The sequence below is a fragment of the Anguilla anguilla genome, chromosome 15 (assembly GCF_013347855.1).
Source record: "Anguilla anguilla isolate fAngAng1 chromosome 15, fAngAng1.pri, whole genome shotgun sequence".
Lineage (NCBI taxonomy): Eukaryota > Metazoa > Chordata > Actinopteri > Anguilliformes > Anguillidae > Anguilla > Anguilla anguilla.
In genome coordinates this window covers 11,616,323-11,643,028 of record NC_049215.1, presented here as the reverse complement: position 1 = coordinate 11,643,028, position 26,706 = coordinate 11,616,323, and the positions used below count along the sequence as shown (strand labels likewise).

At 41.6% G+C, this 26,706-nt stretch overlaps 2 protein-coding genes across 3 annotated transcripts; both read right to left on the bottom strand.

The window, feature by feature from the left end:
- Positions 1 to 1,778: 1,778 nt before the first annotated feature.
- cxcr2 (chemokine (C-X-C motif) receptor 2) lies at positions 1,779 to 6,928 on the bottom strand. 2 transcript variants are annotated; one of them, XM_035393046.1, is made up of 3 exons: positions 6,815 to 6,928; positions 6,311 to 6,424; positions 1,779 to 5,022 (listed from the first exon to the last, which is right to left on the bottom strand). In XM_035393046.1, the coding sequence occupies exons 2-3, from the start codon at positions 6,389 to 6,391 to the stop codon at positions 3,946 to 3,948; spliced, it is 1,158 nt and encodes a 385-aa protein (XP_035248937.1). In that variant the 5' UTR covers positions 6,392 to 6,424; positions 6,815 to 6,928; the 3' UTR covers positions 1,779 to 3,945. The 2 variants fall into 2 exon arrangements, with proteins under 2 accessions (XP_035248937.1, XP_035248939.1); XM_035393048.1 differs by lacking the exon at positions 6,311 to 6,424 and having other exon boundaries at positions 6,815 to 6,926.
- Positions 6,929 to 13,358: 6,430 nt separating this feature from the next.
- Positions 13,359 to 17,377, bottom strand: LOC118213809 (C-X-C chemokine receptor type 1). The gene is made up of 2 exons (XM_035392982.1): positions 17,274 to 17,377; positions 13,359 to 15,702 (listed from the first exon to the last, which is right to left on the bottom strand). Exons 1-2 carry the CDS (start codon positions 17,278 to 17,280, stop codon positions 14,621 to 14,623), a joined length of 1,089 nt encoding a protein of 362 aa, XP_035248873.1. The 5' UTR covers positions 17,281 to 17,377; the 3' UTR covers positions 13,359 to 14,620.
- Between the last annotated feature and the right edge of the window lie 9,329 nt (positions 17,378 to 26,706).

Genomic DNA, 26,706 nt, shown 5'->3' with positions numbered 1-26,706 from the left:
AGGCACGAGCAACAGACAAGATAAGATGTTAAGATGGGGTTTAGAAAAAAGTTTAAGGGTGAGGGCAGAAAAATTGACATTCAGCGAAAACCTCCTACAGGTAATGCAAATCTCAGAAAAATAGTCCTATCATAAGACGATCAAATTTCTTGTTAAAAGAAAAAAGAATTAGAGCATTGTAACCTATTGACGCAAAACCAGTTTCTGGGGGTGAGAAATGAGATATGACTAGTGGAACCTGTTTTTGTATTTGTACAAAGTGTGTTTTATCATTAAAGATCTCCAAACGAATGTGTTCCTGTGCGCTGCAAGAAACCACTTCCCTTGGTGCTGCCAATCCCATATCCCTCTTATCAGACCGTAACCAGGGGGTGTTTGCCGTCTCTGTATTTTTAATTTTTTGAGTTGTACAGGCAGAAATATACCTGAACGCTAACTGATAATATCTGTATGACTGTCACGTGCAATACCTCTGTCAGCTTTGCAGTTTTTCCTTCTTCGCTTCGATGTGAAAACACCCCAAATCTACAGTGGGGTGTAGCCCTGTGTTATCTACTATCTGATGAAAAAAATCACATTTTCAGTATACAAAAATGCCAAGTTACTCACATCCAAAACACTGTCTATAAGTCATTCATTCAAACTGGCAAAATCTAGGCCTGCCATTAAAAGTATTGATATCAAAATTGCACCAAGTTACAAGAAACAATATTGGCTATCTTACCTCACACAAATTGAACAAGCTGAATGCAATGCTACCCAATGTTTCCAAAATTGTTATATTAACTTGGCCCTGTGTGTACAAGCATAGAGTACATTAATTGGGAAAACAAATGTGTGGAGTCAAGAGTAAATGTCTATCCCCTTTCTGTAGCATGAATGATTGTATGTTTCTTGGTCTTTTTGAAAATGTGAATGTAACAGGCTGCAAGGGAAATGTCCCCATGGGGATAAAGAAGTTTTCTATGTATGTGTGTATGCATGTACAGTATTTATTTTACAAACGGTATTTATTTTAATCAGCAAATATACAAGAATTTGTACTTTTTGTAAAATGAACATGACAACCAAGTATAAACGTATCATTTCTGGAGGAGTGTGCTTTCTGTGGGTCTTCACCAGCAGTTTCACACATTCATTTGCAAGTCTTGCATGAGGGAATTTTTGGTTTTTGACACTTTGATGTGACACAAAGTTTGAATGACCACATTGTCTTCAGATGATAAGATCAAAACACAGGGTCAAGTTAGTTGAAACAATTTAGGAATCGTTGGGTAGGAAACATTGGGTTGCATTGCTTTTTACTTTTAATGGCAGGCCTAGATTTTGCCAGTTGGAATTAATGACTTACAGTGTTTTGTGAGTAACTTGGCATTTTTGTGCACTGAAAACACATTTTTCATCAGATTTAATTTCTTTTTGTACTGTGTTTGTTATGAGTAACTGATAATAGTAATTCATATAAATGTAGCCTATGAGAGACATGCATAAACACAAGTACATGCAAACACACAGTCTGCATTTCGCCAGTTTCTATAAGACCGGTAATGTTACCTACCAGACCAAATCGCATAACAGACTTTAGTGCTTAATTTCGGAGGCATCTGTAGGCTACTTACCTTATGCACGCAGTCTGTCATCTCTTTAGCAAGATAGCCAACGTTAAACTCGGTGAAAATGCCGAAAGCAGAGCTGTCTGAAGTGTGGGTGTATTTCATTTGTATTTCAGAAATATAAAGTGTGAGTTTCCCATAAAGATTTTACACATGCAAAAGCAATAGTTTAAATGTTTTATTTTTAATTAGCCAGCAAGCCAGTGCACTGAGTTAAGAGGTTTGCTTAACTCTCCATCGGTGTTACACATATGAATTATATAGTAACTCAAGAGATCTGCAGAGAAATGCCCTGAAACTCTTAAATCTCTTCCTCTTAAACTTAACATAAACAAAAGAAAAATAAGCAACACCCATCAACAACACTCAAGTGCCGGGTATGAACATTTCATTTCTAATTTAGCTGTGCAACAGTCATAGCTTCTGCCAGCTGCAACTGATTCCCACCTGTGAACAAGTCAACAAGGTTTTTAAGCATTGCTTTTCAAGACTGCCCTAGACTGTTCCACATACAACAGTAAAAAAAAAAAAAATTATGTCTGTTGCGTTATGCATACTTGCATTCTAGTTAGAAAGCACAGCAAGTACAGTTGCCATACTGTTTCCCCAAGTATGCAATCAGCAGGTATACTATAATCCCCAAATGTGTGGTTCCATACTTGAACTGACAATATCAATGTCTCAGCTATAACATTGTTGCACTCATCTACTGCAGTTAGATAGTTCTTTCTAACTAATTATCTCCTTCACATGGTAGGTGAAAGTATGCATTAATGATTGCTACTTCTTTTATTTATTTATTTATTTTGAGCGGGGGTTAGGGTTAGAATATGTCTCTGTCTGTTTTCCACATTTATTAGCTATGCAGACTATGCCAGTTCACTCAAGGATTACACCACAGTAAAGCGATGCATGTAGGGACACAAGATGTCGCTCATGATCTTATCAAAGAAATTCAGCCAAAATGTGAAATTATACACTACCGGTCAAAAGTTTTAGAACACCTCCATTTTTCCAGTTTTTATTGAAATTTACGCAGTTGTCTCTGAAATTAAAGCATAGAACAAATAAACAATTAAAAAGATAAATCATGGAATTGTTCTGTTTAACACAATTTATTCTAATTTTTTGACTCATCAAAGTAGCTACCTTTTGCAGATGTAACAGCTGAACACACTCGTGGCATTCGTTCAACAATGGAAATCAAATATTGTTCAGAAAGATCTTCCCAACACTGTTGCTGAAGTTCCCACAAATGTGTTGCACTTGTAGGTTGCTTTGCTTTCACCCTTCTGTCCAGTTCAACCCAAACCAGCTCGATGGGGTTTAAGTCTGGAGACTGTGTTGGCCATTCCATGATTTGATGAACCGAAGATTTCAAATTTTGATTCATAAGACCTTCTTACAGTCTTCAGTATTCCACTGCCGGGCTTCATGGCCCAGGCAAGCCTCTTTTTCTTATTTAGCCATTTTAGCAATGGCTTTCGTACTGCCACTCAACCTGTCAAACCTGCAGCTCGAAGACTTCTCTTCTTGTTCAAACTAGAAGTGCTTGAAGCTATTGTCCTGTAAGCCACCTACCATGCAAGCTGTTTACTCTCAGAAACTTGTCTTCTGATTCTGTTGTGGTTTTGGGTCTGCCTAACCTCTTTCTGTCAGAGTTTCCTCCAGTTTCCTTGATGGTATAGGACCCTGTACTCACTGATGCCTTGGCTTCCTTTGCAATTTCTCTAAAGTTCTACACATTTAATGGTTGTAATGGTCTGTCTGTCTTCCTTTGTTAATTGCCCTTTTCTCGCCACTACGATAACAATATACTACTTCCTGCAGTGCAATATTGTCCAAATAATGCTTCAGAGGGTGTAGTAATACAGTCTGATTTTATACAGCCAGAGGGTTTGTAAGTAATCGACAAAGGTTTGGACACCTGTAGGAATTGTTTGAATTAACTTTCATGGCTTAATTTACTTCCATTGCTGCAGGGAAGCTGTAAGTTGTTAAGCCATTACTCGTTCCCTGAAAAAGGCCTTTTTTATAACTCTAAAATGTACATTATTTTTCAGTTTTTGGTAACCTTTTTTTTTTCTTTAACCTTTAAGTGAGCAGTTTACCACTTAGCTTTGTACCATTTCGGGTCATTCACTGGACTCGAACTGCTTAAATTTCAATAAAACTGGAAAAATGGGGGTGTTCTAAAACTTTTGACCGGTAGTGTACATCACATCATATAATGCCATTGTGGAAGGTGTGCCTGGTTAAAGAAATTAAGCTTGGAGGGTTGGAGGGTGAACCAGACACCAGGATCCAGGATCGCCGTCCCCACACCGCCGCCCTACAGCGTGAAGGAGGTCGTGTTGGAGCTGCTCCTCCTGCAGGCGGGCTGGGCGCCCTTCCCCACGAGGCCGCGCGCCTGCAGGTTCCTGAGGAGCTGGCCGCGGAACTTCTGCCCGATGAAGGCGTACAGGACGGGGTTGAGGGCGCAGTGCAGGAAGGCCAGGACCTCGGTGGCCTGGAGGGCCAGGTCCAGCCGGCGGCGGAGGGCGCAGGTCTCGGCCACCGCCCCGCCGCGCATCAGCGTGTCCGCCAGGACGACCACGTTGCGCGGGAGCCAGCACGCCACGAAGGCCAGCACCACCGCCAGGACCACCCGCACCGCCCGCCGCTTCTGCCGGTTCCGGGCGCGGGAGAGCGCGGCCGCCACCCGGCCGTAGCAGAGCGCCATGACGGCCAGCGGGAGGAAGAAGCCCAGGGCGTGGTGCAGCACGCGGAGGCCCACGCGCCACTCGCCCATGCTGCCCGCGCTTAGGTGCTCGTGGCACACGGTGCGCGCCCCGTTGCCCGGGCGGAAGGCCTGCCGCTGGACCAGGGCGGGCAGGGCCAGGAGCCCCGCCCCCAGCCACACCGCGCCGCACACCGTCCCCACCAGGCTCCGCCTCCGGGAGACGGGCTGCGTGGCCTTCACCACGGCCAGGTAGCGGTCCACGCTGATGCAGCTCAGCAGCAGGACGCCGCCGTAGAACGTCGCCTCCTGCAGGCCGGAGAGCAGCTTGCAGAGGGGGCCGCCGAAGACCCACCCGGAGTGCAGGTACACGCACCAGAAGGGCAGCGTGGCGGAGAAGAGCAGGTCGGCCGCCGCCAGGTTCATCAGGTACACGTCGGTGGAGCTCCTGCCCCCCTTCACGCAGGACACCACGGAGATGACCAGGCCGTTCCCCAGCAGGCTGAAGAGGAACACGGCGCTGTAGACGCAGGCCAGCGCCACGCTGCCGGAGCCCAGCGTCCAGGGAACGCAGGGGGACTCCGCTCCGTTCATCAGGTCATCCAGGCTGAACGAGTCGCTGGTGTTCTCATAGTAATAGCTGTCATTATCCATCATGTCCTCCATAATTATCGCGGTAATGAGAGAGCCCTGTGGTGAAACAGCGTGTGGTTAAGCTCGGCGTGCATACGGTATGCACATTTAGCTACGTCTGGAGTACTGATTTTATCACAGCCCGGCTGCAGTTCAGGGGCCTTGTGGGAAACTGCAGGCACAACCTTCTCACGAAGCCGCCCGTTCCGCGTTTTCACGATCGCTACTTACACGTCGATTCGCATAGCAGTTCAGACGCGTATTTATTTTACTTTATTTATTTTCATTTAATGCAGCCTTTATTTAACCAGGGTGGCCACGTCAAGGCCGACATCTCTTTTGCAAGTGAGCCCAGGAGCCTGCATGTCTTTGGACTTCAGGAGGAAGTCAGCCCACGCGAGCCTGCAGCGGACCAGCAAACTCAACGCGGGGAGGAACCGGCCGGTTAGGACTCGAACCCACAACCTCCTTCTTGAGAGGCAGACAGTGCTAACCACTGCTAATATTTTCAGTGACATTTAAGTTCCCTAATTGTGCAGTTGACCAAAAGTAGAAAAGCATTTGTAGTGTTTTGTGTACAAAGGTACCCACTGCATCACAAGGTGAAAATCAATAAAAGAAATTCAACACCGTTTTTCATAAGTATGTGAGGTATGTATATTTGTGATTACATAACCTACTACTGCAATTAAGCTACAATGCTACATATAATAATAACGGTAGGTATTGCAGTTTTTGTACATGTATTACTCTGAACGTACATTCAGTGTTGGCTGGATTACTTGGGGAAATGTAATCTGGTCCTGATCACACATTACATTAATAAGAATGTGTTTGTGTGCGTGTGTGTGTGTACATGTGGTGTCTAAGTCTGTGTGCACACAATTATCATTCATTTTGTGTTATTTTCTTCTAATGTCGAAGATTCACACTGATCTTGATTACTGAATTGGTCGTTAGTTGCCATGGTACTGTGTGTTGTTCTGGACAGTTGTCTGGCACCAGTCCTATTTCACCACTGTCAACTCTTCCTGTTGTTGCTGCTCCTGTGACATGCATGTATCGCATGCTGCCACATTAGCCTTCATAAACCTTTTATAACATTTCATGGCTGTTGTTGGTCATTTTGAAGCTGGCCAGAGAAGGATGTGGCCGCAGCTGTTTCTCAACATAAGACACGAAAGTGCCGACTATAAAAGACTGAAAAATAAACGCATTTCTATAGACTATTATCTCTTGCTCTAGCTGCACATAGCACAGTTGGGGTTTTGCGACCACTCTTGGGTGTGACTGAATTCCTACCCGGTAGCCACATTAATAAAGCAATAGCCCATTCTCCTCTCACCTCCATAGGATGAACGTTTGGTGAGCGTTGGGTGAACGTTGGAGCGACTGTTATCTCACATGCGGCAGGGATGTTTCGCATGCATGGCTTTCACCAGTGAACCACTTTACAGCCCTGAAGAGTACAATCAGCAAACTTATGTCCAAAGAAATATAATTTGATTTCACTTGATTTGACAGGAAGTGAGATTGTAACGCTAATCAGGCATCTCATTTAACCGTTAAAATAATATCGTCGTGATAATGACCCACCTTCAAAAAACGCAGGCCAATCTAGAGTAATGACATCTGATATCAAAATTTAAGATGAAAACTACTTGTTGTGAGTTACACGCAAAACCCAGTGACCATTCTTAGTGCAAAAGCAGAGTTTTTACTGTAAATATAGCCAATGGTTTTTTTGTTTGTTTGTTTGTTTGTTTGTTTTTTCAGAGAATATTTATACTTTTTGCATTTGACTTCAGATGTAATATTAAGCTGATTTCTGAAATGCTAGAATTCCTACCTGCTGCAGGTTGTCTTATTTTCAGTCAGTGAAATGCGATCAGTTAGCTCTGTTTATCCGACGAGGAGCTCTGAGGGTGTTATAAATCTGCAGCCTGGTCCTTCCTGCCACGCCGGGAGAATGGAGGCGGTTTAAATGCCGCACTCTGAGTCACGTTGCTGAGATGAACCCTGCTAAGCGGTCGAAATACAAAAAAAAACTCAACTTCTGTTCTTTCTCGCCCACAAGGATCAAAGTCATCCGTGGGTAGTGAACTATACTAGGACTCCCCCTCTGCGTAAATATTTGAGTGATTTTACTTATGGGGGTGATAGCTGCGTGATTTTCCACGTACGTTAGATTTGCAGTCCCGATATTAAATATCAGAGGCATTTGGCATTTGCAACCGTGGTATTCATTTATTTTTTATCAGTGATGACAGATGTCTGTGCCAATAGCAATGCTTTCTCATGAAGGGCTTTTGTTTTTTGAAAGTAAAGATGCGCTTGTCTAGGCTATTACAGTTTACGCATCAGATTGAAATACGCACATTTATTGTAAGGACGCTTTTTGTTTTTCTCTGAACGCAGTGCAAGCACGTTATCACTACATTTCACGACTGACAATCGAACGTGTTTTTTTTTTTTTAAATGTCCACAGATAACGATCAGGTGTGAAACAATGAGGAGATAACAAGAGTCAAAAATACACAGGCGTCTGAACCTAACAGTGAGAGTTTTATAAATGACACTACGCTCATGCTGGCTTCATTAGCATAATGCAAAATCAGGGATAGTGGGATAGGTGAGTTTCACTGGTATTTCACAGAGTCTGGAGTATTTATAGAACCTGGTGCATAATGTAATGGATGCAAAATGAATAGATATGAGATACAATTTTCAGTGCCTCAACCACATCTTCGCAAAGTGGGCCCTGCCTCTAACAGAATATAACACCCTAGCAAGGTTCTGTTGTCTTTCAGCCAAACTTACTTCAGATATGCACAAAAGAGTCTTAATTATTCAAATTAATTTTCCCCCTCGACTTCTGAACTTTAAACTACCCTATGAAGTTGTCAAATGAGGACCCACATTACAAATTAATTTTTCCCCCTCAACTTCTAAACTTTAAACTACCCTACGAAGTTGTCAAATGAGGACAAAATTCTGACTCTTACTAAATAATAATATCCTCATGTTACTGTGAGGGAGTGGGGGTTTTGGGAGACCAAATGCGACTGAACAGGGATTCCTTAAGACAGTGGTGTCAAACTCGTGCCATGGAGGGCCGTGTGTATGCAGGTTTTCATTCCAGCCTCAGATCTTGATTATATAATTAGTAAAATTATTTGCTGAATTAGGGATGCAGGTTTGTGCACAATGGTGACCCGACGTCTATGGTGACCCGCATTGTCTAAATAAAAATTCTTATATTCTGTGCTTCAATGCAGTTAAACGCATATGGCTGAATGAGTAATTGGACTCAATTAAGGCAGCATTAATTGGTTGGAATGAAAACCTGCATACACACGGCCCTCCATGGCACGAGTTTGACACCACTGCCTTAAGATATTCACCTGGGGTAGAATAACCACTAAGTCTCGAAAGAGTCAAAAGGACAGGGGGAAAAGAACGACAATACTCCTAAGGGAGAGTATCCCAAAGAAAAGCTCTAAACAACCCACGTACAGGGTAAAAAAAAAAAAAAAAGCTTAAGGAGTATGAACTTTCTGAAAATAAAACCAAACTGCCTGTGCAGAAAACGGGGTAACTCAAAGAAAACAGGCCTCGAACCGAGGCTGAAACAGTAACGCCCTAAAAAAAGAATTCGGAGTTTAGGTTGCGGCACTAACTTGTTGCCAACTACCAATTAAGCTAAATACTGTTGTGCTAACTTTGTAGCTGCATCAACCCAATACCGCAAAAACTCAATCATATACCTTCACCACACTTGACAGATTGCCTTCTATCGTGTAATGTAAGTGACACTAAAGCAAAGCTTAACGGTTTGCCTGGGTTCCAAATAGAAAAGCCAACAGGTGAAAATCGTAAAATAAAATATGCACGCGTACGAATCAATCAGAAGAAAAAACCCGTGGCCGTAATCACTGAAAGAAAGGCGCAGAAAAACAAAAAAAGAAAAACCAAAGGCCGTAACAAACGAAAGAATGACGCAGATGGAAAAGAAATGGAACTACCACCCAAAACCATGACAGTTACAAAGGATGTAGTACTATAACCATCGTTAAAAGTGAATACCACGCGTCACAGGTGGGTTTTTTCTGTGAACTGTGAACTGTGTCTCTTCACGACATGTCAAGATGCTTCGCATATCTGCCATGTTGACACTGTCATAACAATAGTCAAAATGTCATATGGCATTAACAGGGCCGCCAGTTTGTCCCTGAGTGTTTTCTCACATACACTTCAGTCCTCCGTCAATATTGGGGCGATAGACTTTTTGTCAAACCACATGTCAAACATTTGTCCTTATTTCAGCTCTGCCATCATCCACAATGATAACGTTATTACCACTAATTGAGCATAGATGATGATGATGATGATGATAATGGTGATACTTGTGTTGTAAATTCAGTCCAATTTTTGGATTGTTTTGGATTGTGAACACATGGCAGAATCTTCAAGGTTGTACAGGGGATAGTAGTTTTTGTTTTCAGTGGTGGGAATTGGAAATGCACATAAAAATGAGAGCAGTTATATAACCTGTGCAAAATAAAGTTAAAATAAATAGTTTTAATTACATAAATAGTTATAGCAGAGGTATATTTAAAATAATATCAATGTCATGTGTGTACTTAAAATGGAAATTCAAGTTTCTAAACTGTAAAATGTAATCGTGGTCAGTTATTTAACAGTCTCTTTGTTAATTGAAGGACAGTTCTTGGTGACAGACAGCTTGCCCTGTTGAAGAGATGCATCATTCTCCTTCACGATGGTAAAGTGTTGGTTTTCATTTTGAGTAAAAATTGAAGACATTTCATCCGCTGTATCCCACAATCCAGTAGCGACAGCAGTGTCAAAAAATCTGCTACTCTATTGTAATAAATAGTGATTTTTAAAATGTATTGTCCAGTAGCAGGTCTATTTACCTTTGCAAATTGTTTATTTATTTAATTATTTATTTAACCTATATTTCACCAGGCAAAAGTGATTGAGAACAAATTCTCATTTACAACACTGACCTGGCCAAGAAGGCATGCGTCAGTCAAAAAACATACAAACATTGCTTTAAAAAACCAAGTTCACCACAGTACATTTACAGAGATAAAATAAAAAGACAGAAAATTGCATTAAATTTGGTACGGAGCAGTCAACAGTAGCAAAGAGATGGGATTAGCATGTGCAGTTATCAGTAAATGTGTTGTGTAAAAGTCTTTTAAAGAGGGATATGGGTGTGTTAAGATTGGGGAGTTTGAGAATGGATTCTAGAGTGTTCCAGTCATGCACAGCAGAGAAACTAAAGAAATTTCGACCAAACATTGTTAAGGTTTTGGGCACGACCAGGGTGAAAAAATGTATTGATCTAAGGTTGTAAGTGTAACAGGACTGATGCAGAAGATCTGAGAGGTAGGCAGGTGTGATGTGGAAGAGCGATTTGTAAATAAACAGGTGCCAATGAATGAGCCTTCTGGTGTGGAGGGATGGCCAGCCAACAAGGGAGTATAAAGTGCAGTGGTGTGTAGCGAAAGGAGCATTAGTAATAAAACGGATAGCAGAGTGATAAAGTATATTGAGTTTGCTCAGCAATGTATTTGAAGCAGTCCGGTAAATAATATCACAGTAATCAAAAATGGGAAGTATTGACATCTTGACCAGTGTAAGTTTAGCAGTGTAGGTGAAGGCCGTTTTGTTACGGTAGAGGAATCTGAGTCTGGCCTTAACTTTGTCACGTAATGTACTGATGTGAGTTTGAAATGTGAGGGAAGAATCTAACCAAAGTCCAAGATATTTATATGAGGTAACAAATTCCAGAGATTAGTTATCCATGTTGGTGATTTTAGGGATGTTGTCCAGAGTGTATTTCTTTTTGGTAAAGACCATGCATTTGGTTTCCTTAGTGTTAGGTTTGAGGTGTAAATCGGTGAAAGCTTTCTGGATACCAAGGAAGGATGATTGCAGGTTGGTGAGGGCTGAGTGTAGTGAAGGGTGGGAGCAATATATTATGGTATCATCAGCATACAGATGTATTTGAGCATTACCAGTAAATTGTGCAATGTTATTTATGTAGATGGAGAAGAGTGTAGGACCTAAAGTCGAGCCCTGGGGCACACCTATAGTAATAGGAAGAGGTTGGGAAAGTATATTTTCAGCCTTGACGCACTGCATGTGGGAACACAAAAAGCTGGAGAACCATGCTAATGTTTGTTGGGAAGTACCCACATTACATAACCATTGCAGTAAGATATGATAGCCATTGCAGTAAGATATGATGATCCACAGAGTGGATGGCTTTCGGTTGTTAAAAAGGCATCTCTAAGTCTCCTGATGTTCCTTAGATCAGTAGTAAGCTCTGATAAACCTGCTGGCCTTGCTGAACGGTTAGTAAGCGTATCTAACAAATGTGGTTATAGCACAAGAGGCGCAAGCGATGGTCACCTAGCACTACCCAAACCAAGAACTAACCTACTTAAACAGACCATCAGTTACAGATCAATCTCAATATGGAATTCACTGCCAAAATATATAATTTCAAGTGTCAATAGCAAGTATACTTTTAAAAAGCATGTAAAAAATCATCTGGCAAAAATGGCTGAATGACTGGACAGTACTCAAACCTACATGCACACATATGTAGCATACCCGCGCACACGTACATACACGCGGATAGGCACACACACACACACACACACACACACACACATACCTACACATAAATACAACCTTCATGTCTGTAATCGGCACTCAGGTATTTATAACCACGGCTCAAAGCTTTGAAGATGAACTCTAATTGTTATTAAATATATAAGTGGATTTTTTTCTTTCTTTTTTTTTTACGTAAGGTGGCTTAACTTAGTTGTCCTTGTGTAAGCATCTGAACAGTGTATATATATATATATATATTTTTTTTTAATTTTTTTTATTTATTTTTTTTAATTATTGTTATTCTTCATTTATTACTGTTTTTATTTTATTTTTTCTAATGTTACTGTTTCGTATTATTCTGTCTGTTTGTTTGATTTTATGTCTCACTATATAATCTTGTATGTATTGTATGTATTTTATGTTCGGACCCCAGGAAGATTAGCTGCACACTGTGTATTGCTAATGGGGATCCTAAATAAATAAATAAATAAATCCACAGAGCGTTTTCCAGATCAATAAAGGCGGCCACGCATACCTCTCTTCGATCAAGGGCAGGGAGGATGTCATTCAAGACCTTCAGGATTGCAGAGGGGCACCCGTGCTTAGGACGAAAACCGGATCGCATATCAGAAATAATACAATGGCTATCCAAGTAGCGTAAAAGCTGGTTGTTAGCTCATTTTTCCATTATTTTAGCCAAACAGGGCAGAAGTGAAATGGGTCTGTCACAGTGACAGGGTCACTCTTATCACTGCCCTTAAAGAGGGGAAGTACTATCGCGGTTTTCCGATCTTGGGGAAACTCTGATGTAGATGTAGATAAATTAAACAGGTGTGTAACTGGAGCAGCAAGTATATGGGCAGCAGTTTTTAAAAAGAATGGATCAACATCATCACTGGCTGACTTGTTGGGATCCAGGGTAAGGAGCTCATGGAGTATCTCCTTTTTCAGAAAATGACAATATGGAAAAAGTAGAGGTGGGACCGTGGGAGCATTATGAGCAGAAAAGGGGGTGCTAGGCACTGGGCTGGGAGATGCAGAATTAAAAATATGACCAACCTTCACAAAGTGTTGATTGAAAAGTTTAGCCATATGAGTTTTATCAGTAACAACCAATTCATGCATTTTAAGTGTAGTTGGCAACTGGGGAGAAGATACTTCATTCTCCATGGATTTTACAGTTTGCCAAAACTTTTTGGGGTTAGATGTAAAGTTAGTGAAACGCTGCTTGTAGTATTCACTTTTAGCGCTTCTAGTGGCCATAGTGCATTTATTTCTGATCTGACAAAAGATCAGCCAATCGGATGGAAGTTTGGATGAGCGCTCTGTTTTTCTGAGAAATGATCAGGGCTGGGTCACGGGAGGACCAGGGACTGTATCTGTTCTTGATCTGGCTGATTGTGACTGGCTGACTCATGTAACTTATCGTAACATCGATTGGCTACCCACTAGCTTGACAATGAACCAATTCCTGGCTGAACGTTATCACTCTCAAGACCTTGAGCAAAATGTGAAGTAATAAATAAAGTAATATAGTGGTCAACTGCTAGTTTTATTCACCAGGAAGCACTGTGTGACCTTTACTGTGTTTTCATACTTGTCTTGGCGCACAGAAAATGAACGTCATATGCTACAGATACCACAAGATGGCAGTGAGTCATCACAGGCATCGATAAATCAGAAATGACACCTGAGGATGACCTTTTTTAACCACAAACTTTTCACAGTATCAATTTCATTTAAAAGCCGGTAAATCTTTTATTCTTGCCTGACTAGTTATGCCACGAGATGTACAACCAGGAATACAATTTTATGCAGACTATCAATTATTAATGTGTTTGCTTTCAACACATTAAAACACTTTTGAAAGAAATGCGTACAATATTAATAGCCTACAGTCCTTACACCACAGGTTTGCTGCCCAGCATTGGCAATGATGTTAATGTTTCAAAAGGCTAAGTTCAGGGCACAGAGAAGTGTGCAAACGCAGAAAAGCAAAAAGCCTGCTCTCGAGGCAAATTCTCTGATCCAGTCTGCCAGATACTGACGCATTATCCTGTCATTGTTGTTCACGCTTGTGTTACACAGTATGGGGGTGTGTGTGCGTGTGTGCGTGTGTGCGTGCTTGTGTGTGTGCACGTGCGTGTTTGTGTGCATTTTAAGAGAGAAATTGCTGTAGATGTCCCTTGTAAGAAGGACATGATCGGTTACATACAGGCACAAGTCAAAGTAAAACTGCACTGAGTGACACTCGGGTGGGTGGGGCAGGGGGGCTAGCATGCACCAATGCTGGAAAAAATTGCTTTTTACTTGAATTTAAGCATGACAGTCTCACCTACCTAACTACTGCATTTTACTGCACATATCGCTTGCTTGTGAAATTAACCAGCTCCGTTAGTTTTGCAGCTTGATGTTGGGTGTTTAAACAATTACAGTCACCATTAGGAAAAAAATTGTGGTCATGTTTAATGTGCAAATGAAACTTTGAAAATGAGATAATGAATCACAAACATTTCTATAGAAATAGGTCAAGACCTAGGTTTCCTTGTTGAGGGATCGATGATGATCTGTGAGACAGTTCAATTTAAACAATGCATGCGCTTTCAGCAACCCTCTCCCCTCCCCCCTCCCCCAACCCAAAATTACTTTACATTACAGGCATTATCACATGCTCTTATCCAGAGTAACCTATACAACTTTTGCATTTTTAGATAGTATTCAGTTAAACAGCTGGGTGCAGACTGAAGCAATTCAGGTTATAGTAAGTACCTTGCTCAAGGGTACAATGGCACTGTCCTACCAGGGAACAGAACTGGCAACCTTAAAGTTATGAGCCCAGTTCCCTAACCATTATTTTTCCTGGTCACATGACAGGGGAGTTAGCCTCTGAGGTTTGAGCTATGTTCCAGGTCACATGACAGGGGACTTAGCCTCTGAGGTCTGAGCAACGTTCCTGGTCACATGACAGGGGAGTTGGCCTCTGAGGTTTGAGCAGTGTCCCTGGTCACATGACAGGAGAGATGGCCTCCGAGGTTTGGGAGGTGGAGCGGCTGTAGCGAGAGGCGGATCCGCGCTCCAGGCCCCCCTTCCTCCTGCAGAGGTGCAGCAGGTTCCTGCGGAACTTCTCCCCGATGAAGGCGTAGAGCACGGGGTTGACGCAGCAGTGCAGGAGCCCCAGGCTCTGCGTGGCGAACAGGGCGAGGTCCACGGCCTGGCGAGCCGCGCACCCGTAGCCCACCACCCGGGCCCTCATCAGGGTGTCGGCCATGGCGGCGGCGTGGTAGGGCGTCCAGCAGAGCAGGAAGGCGGCCACCACGGCCACGATGACCCGCATGGCGCGCTGCTTCTGGAAGCCGCGCGTGCGGAGGAGCCGCGCCACCGTCACGCAGTAGCAGCCCAGCATGGCCGCCAGCGGCAGCAGGAAGCCCAGCGTGTGGCGCAGCAGGCGGGTGACCAGGCGCAGCGCCCGCGCGTTCTCCGGGTCGCTGTTCTCCATGCACACCGCCTGCTCCTGCCCTTTGGGGACAAAGACCTCGTGGTAGAGCACGGGCAGGGAGAGGACGGCTCCCGCCGCCCAGACGGCACCGCACACGACCCAGCTCCACAGCCTCCGCCGCTCCCTCCTGGTCTCCATGGCGCGCACGATTACCAGGTAGCGGTCCACGCTGATGCACACCAGGAACAGGATGCTGCTGTAGAAGTTGACCTCCCGCACCAGGCTGACCAGCTTGCATAGGGTGCCGCCGAACACCCAGCCCCACACCAGCGAGGCGGCCCAGAAGGGCAGGGTGAGCGCCAGCAGGGTGTCAGCCACCGCCAGGTGGAACAGGTAGACGTCCGAGGGGGAGAGGCTCTGCTTGCAGGACCTTACGACCAGCCCCACCACCAGGTTCCCGGGCAGAGCCACCAGGAAGATGTGGATGTAGAAGCAACTCATGACGACGCGAACCACGGTTGGCAGGGCCGCATCGGCACAGATCAGGGTCTTCTCGTTCATCTCGTAGACGGTGCTGTCGTCGAGCGTGACGTTGAACGTCTCTTCGTAAAAGGATTCGAAGTCAAGCACATAGAAAGGAGTGTTTGGTTCTGCGTAAAAGATAAACATATAATTACACAAAAACAAACAAATATATTTGTACATACAAATGAATTTAATTTGTTAATTTGTCAGTACGCGATCCTTAACTAGCGGCCACATATAAATCATTAATTAACACGCGGCCACAAATTTTATTAACTGGTGGCCGCGAGATCCTTCACCTGCGGGAGATCAAGCGATAAGCCGGATAAAATAAAACAAAACTGGTGCAGACATTCCCATTTTCACACAGGCAGGCAGGTGGGTGGTGTGTGTGCAGGTGAATGGCCTTTAAATGGGGTGGTCTTGGCCATGCCATAATTAGTTTTGTCTTGTGGCTATGTGGAAATAAGTCGTGGCCATGAGTTAAGGATCTTGTTCCCATAAGGTGGCCACATCATAAATATGCTATCTTTAAGTCTCCCCTGGGGCCCTGTAGTAATGAATTGGTTGTGAAGCAAATATTATTCTACAGTGATATAATTATGTATTGTGGAGGTATATGTCATATTTTATTTGCGTATACGTGGGTCTAGAACATTGAATTGACTGTGCGAGATGAATGAACAGCAGCACATTATATAATTGTGCATAGATATTTCTATCGTTACATGCATGACTTTCTACTATGTGACTTACAGCACATAACTATTAATGCACACACGCACATGCAGACTCATACACGCACAAGCAGACACACTCATATACACGCACATATAGTATTATGTCATCAGCAGAGGAAATGTGTAACAGAGAGTAACTTCTGATTTTTCTCATGAGCTGCTTCCACATATCGCTGTAAATTTCATGAAATTATGACAAATGTATTCTAATAAAATTCAAATAAAATATAGATAAATAAATAAATAAACCACATGCTTAATTTAATAAATTCAAATTTCACAAATTCAAATAAATGTATATACCTTATTACTAAAGTTCTATAAAAAGCTATTCTAAAATGTTTGCATAAGTGTTCAACTTAAAATGAGAAATAATACAAATAATAATGAATGGAAATTAAATGTAGGTTACATTAGGAAAATGTGTAATAATATTTTAGTTTTTTACTGGAGGAAAAGAAAACTGTAGAAAACATTGAATTTTATGTGCAAGAAAATACTAATGTATATATCATGGTAAATAATGTGAATCTGGCTCCATATTTATTTGTTTATTCAATTATTCCTGCCAAAGAAAGGTTTCTCAGGTGTCCGCAGGAGTTACAAAGAGATGAAGCTGAGAAATGTTTTTAAAAGTCCCACAGTCTTGAAAATCTTTACCAAGGCAGTAATCTCCAACACACCCTGCTTTTCACAAATGTGATGGACCACATTCATTTCAGGCTAAAACATTCTCACCACTCAGTGGGTCGAGATGCTGGGAAACTAAATCCAAAATTTACAGATAACACCGCAGAATGAACAATTAAAATCATATGCTATTTTAAAAAAGTAAACTGACCGTAATGCTAGACTGCAATTACATGTATCTGTCGTACTAATATACTGTTTAGCAAGTATTTTTACTCATAACTTGGTTAACATGTATGTACGGAGTATGATATCTCAGTACCTACCACCCATGGTGACGGTGTTCTCTTCGGTGGTAACCAGAGCTGTCAGTCTGCAGTCTGTGATCCCTGTTGCCGCAGAAACACAGCAGTAGAGATGGTCCCGTCAATGTGTGACACCAGTTCCTGTTTGCTCAATTCTGAGTTGTGTTCAAAATCTGTGTGATTTTTAAAAAAGGAATTTAACCCCAACCCCATATCACATAGTAATCATCTGAATAATACAATTACATTTTATTTCACTGAATTCATTTTAAAAAGCAGATTCATAATCTGAGTGATGCGGATGATACACAAAAAAGATACTGTGTTCTAACAGATTTGCATGAAATATATTTGTGTCGTATGCGAGTCATTAAGAGTGTTTCTGTGCTATAGTTCAGTGGTCTTATAAAATATTGAAATTTTAGGTTTGAAATCGGGGTGTGGGGGGGGGACATTAGCGGATAAAAGGTAAAGGTAGTTAAAGGTAATGTTGGCACTGAAAGATGGAAGTATTTTTTGTGAAAATAATATCACTTTTTCATCGTTCCTTTATAGTCTTTTTTGTTTTATGTGATTTGTCTTTGTGTACTTTGTTAATGTCTTGCCTTGTCTTTGTTTCATCATTTTAAAAATGTGTCAGAGGAGCCCCAGCTTATGGGTTCCAGTCATTCTGAAACTCTGAACATATTTCCACATGCCAAGAAAATGTACCAAAGCAAAGATGCTCTACTGTATTGTGTGCTCCTCTGTGGCTTTTGTAGAGAAGACCTGTTGTGATTGGCAGAAGAACATTTACTTGAATTAGTTGTGTAACTCTCTCCCGTAACTGGCTAATATGTCCAGCATCCAGCAGGCCTCACTTACAGATTATGTTCTGAACTGCCCCTGGCTAAATTCATCTGTTTTATTTCTGCCTCCAGAATGAACCCTTTATAAGACTTTATGAGAATATGCATTAAAAATAATATCCCTAAATTTATCTACATGCTTTAATCATAATTGGAGTAACTGTAGAGAAACAAATAATGTGATTATTGACACATTCTTTAATGTTCTTTAATACTCTTACAAAATCTGTTGAAAACAGCCATCAGCATCCATACACAGCTATTTTCATTTCATAGTTTTAGCTATGAGCCAGTTCCCTATATTAAAATAACCTAGGGTTATTTTGGTTTTATGACAGTGGTTGCAAAACATCAGTGGAGTTTTATTCAGGAGAATTCAAAAACAGCTGTGAAACTGAATCCAAGTTGGGATTACTGTCACATTCTTTTACCATGAAAAAATTCTGATACATCAATTGGAAACATTTAAGATGTTCTAAGCACTGAATAAAAAAATCCAACAAATGCTTGGTTAGCAAGATGTGCAAATGGAGGCCAATTAACCAGGGATCCCAAAATGCCATGCTAAAATCATAGTTTTTTGGGGAAGAGGTGTCTCCTAGCAAGATTGATGATTGATGGTCATCTGGCTCACAAACTGTACAGAATTAGAAAACTTAACTAACTCCAAGTTGGCTTTTTATTTTTTAGCCCACTGAGTATACAAAATGGTGTCCCTCAAGGGTCTGGATCTGAGGTCCTATTTTGCTTGCAATGTATATTAATGATCTACAGGGGCGTAGCACAAAATTCCAGTGCATATGCATTCTCTGTGGACCCCTTAAAATTGTATGCCAAAGCAAAACTTTTAGTCCAGGCCTTTTGTAACCATAGAATGGAACACTGCTGCATTTTTATGACTCACAAAACTATCAATAGCTTTAAACTTTGGCCACAGGGACAAATCACATACGCCTTACCTTGCCCTGTTTTTGGTGAAAAAGCTTTTAGAGTCTTTGCACCTTCATCATCCTGGTGTGATCACCATAGTCCATCTTACATTGGACTATTTCATAATCATTGAGGCTTATTAAAACAAGATTAAGGACTACTTGGTTACTAAATGCACATATGGTGCCGAGTAATGTACTAAACGCTGTAAATTGTAAATTCACGGTCTGACGAACTTTGCTGTCTGTTTTAAGCGTTTTGTTGGGTTTGTATGGGTAACTTTTTGTGCTGCTGTCTTGGCCAGGACTCCCTCGAAAAAGATTTGAATCTCAATGGAAATTATGTGTTTGGGTGTTCTTCCTTCACAAAAGAACTGACATGTTTTTTAAATGGCGTAAATATTTTGGGATTATTTGGCAATGCTTATTAATAATTGTTCAAAGTAGACACATCTAACTAAATTTCCTCAATTATGAAAGCATGTTGTTATCTGAAAGCAGACTGTGGCACATTTGACATTTATTCTTATAAATTATGTGAAGTATTATAGGGTCTATGACCCTGCCCATACCTCCACTGCCCCTGCTGTGCCCAGGCAGACAGAGCTGGAGCGGGTCCAGCTCAAACAGAACCTGGGTCCAGCTCAAACAGAACTGTGGGACCAGGTCAAACAGAACTGTGGGACCAGCTCAAACAGAACTGTGGGACCAGCTCAAACGGGGTTGTGGGTCCAGCTCAAACAGAACTGTGGGACCAGCTCAAACAGAACTGTGGGACCAGCTCAAACAGAACCTGGCGCCAGCTCAAACAGAACTGTGGGACCAGGTCAAACGGGGTTGTGGGTCCAGCTCAAACAGAAACTGGGTCCAGCTCAAACAGAACTGTGGGACCAGCTCAAACAGAACCTGGCGCCAGCTTAAACAGAACTGTGGGTTCAACTTAAACAGAACCTGGCGCCAGCTCAAACAGAACTGTGGGTTCAACATAAACAGAACCTGGCGCCAGCTCAAACAGAACTGTGGGTCCAGCTCAAACAGAACCTGGGTCCAGCTCATACAGAACTGTGGGTTCAACATAAACAGAACCTGGGTCCAGCTCAAACAGAACCTGGGTCCAGCTCAAACAGAACCTGGGTCCAGCTCATACAGGGCTGTGAACTTAAACTTAAACTTAAGCTTAAACCAGTCCTAATTTGGCCCTGTGGCAGACACAAGGGTGTGTTCCAGTTCATTAAAAGTCTTCCCTGTTTCCTTGCCTGCTGTCCTTTCCCTCGTTCCCTCCAAACCTTTCATTTTTGTTTTCACAGGAAACAAAAAAAAAGAGAAAAGGAGAGAAGGAGAAGCAGCCAAAAAAGAGGAAACTGCTGGGTATCATTTTCAGTCACTTTCTTTCAGTCTCTCGTGGGTTGAAGCTGAAGCCTCCTACATACGTGTGCTCTAACTCAGGTTGATCTGCCTTTTATTGTAAACTGTCCTTTGTGACAATTGACAAAATTGCTTTTCATTTACAGATGCGTCTAAGGTAAGGAGGAAAGAATGAAGAAAGGATTCATTAGGTAAAGGTTGCAATGATTACAGATCACAAGGAGCCACATGTAAATGCATGTTAACACGAACAAACATCTCATAGTTATGGTAGGACAGTAAACTTATGCACTGTCCTTTCCACTGTCCGTCTGATTACTTGTTCAAAGCAAAGCATTGTGGGACTTGAAGCCATGTGTAGCATCTTTGCAGGCCCAGTTGCCCAAATAATGCAATACAAATGAATGCAAAACTACTTAGAATAATGCTAACTTTATATGTAGAGTGCTTTTATTATACGCCAACCACATTCCTTTACACAATAAAAGCACAGGAAAAATAGGGCCTGTTTCACAGACACAGATTTGGCCTATTCCTAGACTAAATTCAATGTTGAATGGAGATTTTCCATACAAAACTCAATTTAGTCCAGGACTAAGCTCAATATATGTCTGTGAAATTGGCCCATGAAGTAATAAAGCAGAACAGGACAGTAAATATTCCATAGAATAGAGGTATAAATGTACATTAAGCATTACATTTACATAAGATTGAAAGCAAAATTAATTTTAGGAAAATAAATATTAGTCTAGCACTGGGGACAAACAAATTACTATTAGATAAAGGAAAACTGTTTCCTGGGAAAAAGTAGGGGACTTTCCAGATGATATCAAATGCTAAGAAATAAGTCTGCTACATTTAACCCAGTATGGCAATATTATTATGGTAACAGAATATATGAATGTATATGTTGGGCAACAGTGTAGCATAATGGTTAGGATATTGGATTTGCAACATTGAGGTTGTAAGTGCTTAAGCTTAAGCACTTAAGCAAGCAAATGACTGTGCTTCAGTAAAAATATCTGACTATATAAATGGATTGTATGTAAAATAACGCAATTTGTGTGAGTCACTCTGAATAACAGCAGTTGCTAAATTCATAAAAGGTAAATATAATATATTGCCTGGTCCAGTTGACTCAGACAGGAGTGATAAAAAAGATGAAACTATATTTCATCTGCTTTACTTCTGCTGTTAACGCTACTGCTAAGCTAGGCAACCATGGCACTGGAGTTTCAGAGATGTTCCTGGATTTTGCTCCATCCAAACCTGATCCAAACCCATAACTACATTATCAGATTCATTATTAGGCTTGTTGAACGCTGGTGACCATGTGCTGGAGGTACCCAGTGTTTCACAATTCAGACTCTCTATAATCCATAAAGCGCTTGCAAACAAATTGAATTGGAAAAAAAAACCAGGAGCACTTCGAGTGGATTATAGAGAGGACCAGGGTTGCCTGTCCCTGGCTTTTAATATGACTGATGGAGACGGCCGGTTGGGAAAAGAGATGGCCATCCCCTCTTACAGCTCACAGTTTATCTTCTGTGTGCATTTGTTTTAGTTTTTTGTGTCTAGTCCTGGCTGCTGGCATAAACACTTGATCCCTGTAGAGGCACATGCAGCATCAGAAATACAGAAACAGAGTTTCGTCCTGCCAAAGCATGGAGTCTCAGGCATCTTTGTTTTTACATGGAATGCTATAAGCAAGTAAGTGAATTCATTCATTCAGCTGTTAAGTGGCTGGTATAATTTATTTTGGAGCACTTTGGGGTCACAATAACCCTAGGGCCAACAAGACCCTGGGTCCACCAAAACCCTGGGGCCATCAAAACCCTGGGGCCATCAAAACCCTGGGGACACCAAAACCCTAGAGCCGACTCTGTGTCCATGCTTGTTTCCTGTCATGAAACAGTAATGACGACATGAAACTCACGAAGCTGTTCTTTCAAAATCCCCCTGAGGTGCGTGAAAACCCGCAAGTGAGCAAAACGTCACATGGGCTACGAAGCAGTCACTTTCAAGAAAAGGCTGTCTGAACACCTTTCACAGGAAGAAATATGTGCAAGACAGGAAATGAGGCAAGAAACTGGGGCTTCTCACAAAACCCAAACCTCTTAAATTCGGTCAGCTCCTACATATTTGCTGTACACTGCATTGAAAAACCATGGATCCACTTTATTTGAGTGGATGCACAAGATGCATTTGCTGAAAACGATTGAATAATTAAGGAAAGAAGGATGAAAGGAAGAAAGGATGGAATTGTAAAGTAACACAGCGGGACCGCGCCATCGCCAAACTTAAATACTAGCAAAGGAACAGAGGCGAGCAGCTGCACGTGTTGTGTTACCATCTGAGTAACTGGGAGAAAATCAGTCAGGGTCACTAACAGTGAGGAGAGTTCCTGCAGTTTGTGCCTCTAAGGTTATAAAAAGTTTCGCTTCCCAGGGTGCACTAGGGAACCAAACCTAGCAGAACCCTGAGTGGAAGTCAGCATTAACTCCACAATGTAATCCTCTGACATGCAATGAACTGACCAATGTGATCCACTAACATGTGATCAACTGACTCATTTTAAAGCTCAAATAGTGTATTTGCAGACTCTGTCACACAAATAATGCAATTTTATCATACAAATGAATTCAATACTACTTAGAATAATGACAATAATAACTTTATTTGCAGTGATTTTATTACATGGTATGCATACAGAGGCGTGAAAAAGTATTTGCCTCATTCCTGATTTCCTCCATTATTGCATATTTGATACAGTGAATGTTTTCAGATACATTTACTGTAACAAAATGTAATGTTAGACAAAGGAAACGAAGTAAAGCTTCCTATAATTTGAAATCAGTCTTGCACATCGCTGTGAAGTAATTTTAGCCCACTCTTTTTTGCAGAACTGCTTTAATTCAGATATATTGGTAGATTCATTACAGGTGACCGAACATTCTCCTTAAGAATTTTCTGGTACAGAGTAGAATTCATAGTCCCTTCAATAATGGGAGCAGCAGGGTCTTCTGGTTGTTGTTTTCACCCTAAATACTTTAATTGATCAATTAAGAGGTCACATATTTTTAACTGATCCAATTGAAGACTGAGGTGAATTGATAAGCTTCTAATTAGGTTGCTGAACACCTGTATTCTTTCATAATTTTCCCTTAAACTATACCATATAGCACAATGTGAACACAGGACTTTTATTCTTCATGGCATGCATAGCAATTTCTGACATCATGTGGCTTAAGAGGGCTTAAATAATCCCTCTAGCATAAAAAGCGCCTAATTAAGAAGAAATAACAGCTTGTTAAAATTCTGGGATTGCAATTGTGGTTGAAACAAAACCCAGCATACACCGGGGTTTCCAGGATCGAGTTTGAGAACCACTGCTTCACACATTAAAAGTATTGGTAAAATTTTAAGTAATGAAGTCATTAAATATCAAAGTAATTAAATATCAAAAGTAAAGTAATGAAATATCAAAAAAAGAAAGTAAACATTCGTCAAAACAGCAATATAGCTGAAATAATTGCATAAAGGTTGAAAGCAAAATAAATTATAGGAAAATAAATATTATTTCTGCCACAATATAAAATAATGGAGAACTGTTCTCTGGGAAGTGTCACTGTGGAGAAGAACATCTGCTTAGTGAGTGAAATGTCAGGTCACTGTGATGGTAGAAGGAAAATATTCAACACCGATATGCCCTCAGACCTGGGTCCAATGTGTATTTGTTTTGCATTCAAATACTTTTCTACGCTTTACTGAGCTTGTCTGGTGTATTGGAACCAATGAAATACTCTCAAAAAGTGCAAACCCTGCCTTCTGATCATATTGGCAGGCTCAATTACACCAGGCAAGATCAATAGAGCACAGAAAAGTATTTGAATCCAAAACAAATATGTATTTGACCCAGGTTTGTGTGCCCTGTATAAATGTACCCTCCATTTAAAAAGACTAAGGAACCACCGCATGATGCACGTGTCCATCCATCCATCCATCCATCATCGAACCTGCTTATTCCTGGTCAGGGTCGCGGGGGGTGCGGGAGCCTTGGGTCGACGGTACCGCTGCCCCCGGTGCCGGGTCGTCAGGCGGAGAGTAACGTTTGAGCCAGAGGCCGTCACCTTTCCCCTGCATTCTCTGAGCCTGAATGGCACAAGTGAATTTGCACATGTGCATGTGTTTATGCTTGCATGCATACTTGATACCTTTTTTATTGCACTTTTTTGTACTGCATTTTCCTTTCTGCTTGTTTATTTGAATTTCTGTAGAATGTGACGTCAGGTTGTTGTGTGTACTGTGTCCTGTCTGTGTCTGATGTTGATTGATGATATGCCCAGCAATTAATTGCCCCTTGGGGACAAATAAAATTTATTGAATTGAACTGAATTGCACTAGAGGCAAGACTACACCCTGGACAGGTCGCCAAACTATCGCAAGGCACATACACCACTACACCACTCACCCACGCATTCACACCCATGGACAATTTAGAGTCTCCAATTAGCCTACGTGCATGTCTTTGGACTGTGGGAGGAAACTTGAGTACCTGGAGGAAACCTGCACGGAGATGAGGAGAACAGTGATGCTCTTGTATTCCGGGTAAATAAATCTGCAATAATTCCTTTTTCCTATGGAAGTCAGTGGTCAGTGCTGTTTATGGAGATAGGTGTTTTGGAGAATTTTTAAACTTCATCTGAAATGGCAACTGTAGCAATACATTCTTGAAGGGCAGCATGGGCAGCTGTTTTCATAGGTCTGTAATGCTACTTACAGGGGATTCGTTCTAAAGTGTATATCGTCTCGCTACTGTCATGGTCCTGTTTTCCTGTCTGTGTTTCCCCTGTTGGGCCGCCAGATGGCGGCACTTCTGTTTTGTGTCCTGCTCCCCCCCTGTTAATTGTATGATTGTTTCATTGTCTCGTTATCCCATCATTGTTCCCACCTGTGTCTTATCCCCTCCTTCTGGTTTGATTGTTTTTTGAGTTCACCTGTGTCTTGTTACCCCTGTCTATTTAAGTTCTCTGTTCCCTTGACTCGGGTGCTGGTTCCTTGTGTTTGTTTCCGATGTCTGTTTGCAAACCACTGATTCTACCTGCCTGTGTTTTGTTTGACCTGTCCTTGTGCTCTGTTTGACCTGCCCTTGTCCTCTACCTGCCTGTGTTCTGCCCTGCCCATGTTTGTGAGTTCCTCTTGTTTTCCGTTTTATTTAGATATTTTTTGAGTTTGTGTTTTTGCCCTTCGTGTCCTTTCTGTTCCCTGTTTGTTTGCCTTATTTAGATTTTGAGTTTGTGTTTTTGCCCTTCGTGTCCTTTCTGTTCCCTGTTTGCCTTTCTGTAAGTAAAGTCTTTGTTAATTTTCTGTAAGTAAAGTCTTTGTTAATTTTCTCCCTTTTGAGTTTTGTGTTTTTTCCCACTCTGCGCCTGGGTCCCAGCACCCGTACCGTTACAGCTACAGATTGCACGTGTAGCATCTACGTCAAATGAAGCCATTTACGTTTTTCCACATTTCTTGACGGATCAAATTGCCTAATTGGTCTATGCTGTTGTCGGAACCTGCGGTGAAATCCGTGCAAGCTGTGTTGAAACGGGTGATGTAATTGCCAAAGCTTTACTCTTTCTGCTTTCTCAAGTTACAGACTCTGTACAGACTAATTCCCTGATTTCAAATCTCTCCGTTGATATCCAATACCATGAACCCTCACTGTAAATTTATGATGAAATTCACACAAAACACTGTCTTTAGTCATCAGAATGCTACAGGGGCAGTGCAGTAGTGGGTCTGGAGTTGATCTTGTGATCTAAAGGTCATAGGTTCGATTCCAAAGTAAGATGCTGCCGTTGTACCCGTGAGCAAGGTATGTAACCTGCATTGCTCAAGTATATATTCAGCTGTGTAATTGGGTACAATGTAAATGCTATGTAAATTGCTCTGGATTAGAGCGTCTGCTAAATGCCTGTAATGCTACCTGCATTGTTCATGTTTAAAAACAGGAAGTGTTAGCATACAATGAAACAATATGTTTATTCCCTTTATTACCACATGCCCAACAACAATATAAAATATTACCTGCTAAATAGCCTCATTGATTTTAGGATTTTAACCAGGAATATAATATTAACCAAATCTGCCATGCCTTACGGCAGCACTCGAAGGCACTGAATTCATGGAAATTCATAAATAAAAAAATGTCCCTGTCTATTTCAGCATACTACCAGTCTATAAATGTTAGGTAAATCTTTACCCAGAATCCTATACATGCTTCATGTGGGTGTCCTTATTAAACATAAACATGCTAACTGTTGG

Bases quoted from the DNA above. Each gene is read 5' to 3' on its own strand.
- cxcr2 (XM_035393046.1), bottom strand. From the start codon at position 6,391: ATGCGAAACATCCCTGCCGCATGTGAGATAACAGTCGCTCCAACGTTC. The intron at 5,023-6,310 runs GTGAGAGGAGAA...GTTTCACCACAG, and splicing joins CAAACGTTCATCCTATGGAG to GGCTCTCTCATTACCGCGAT.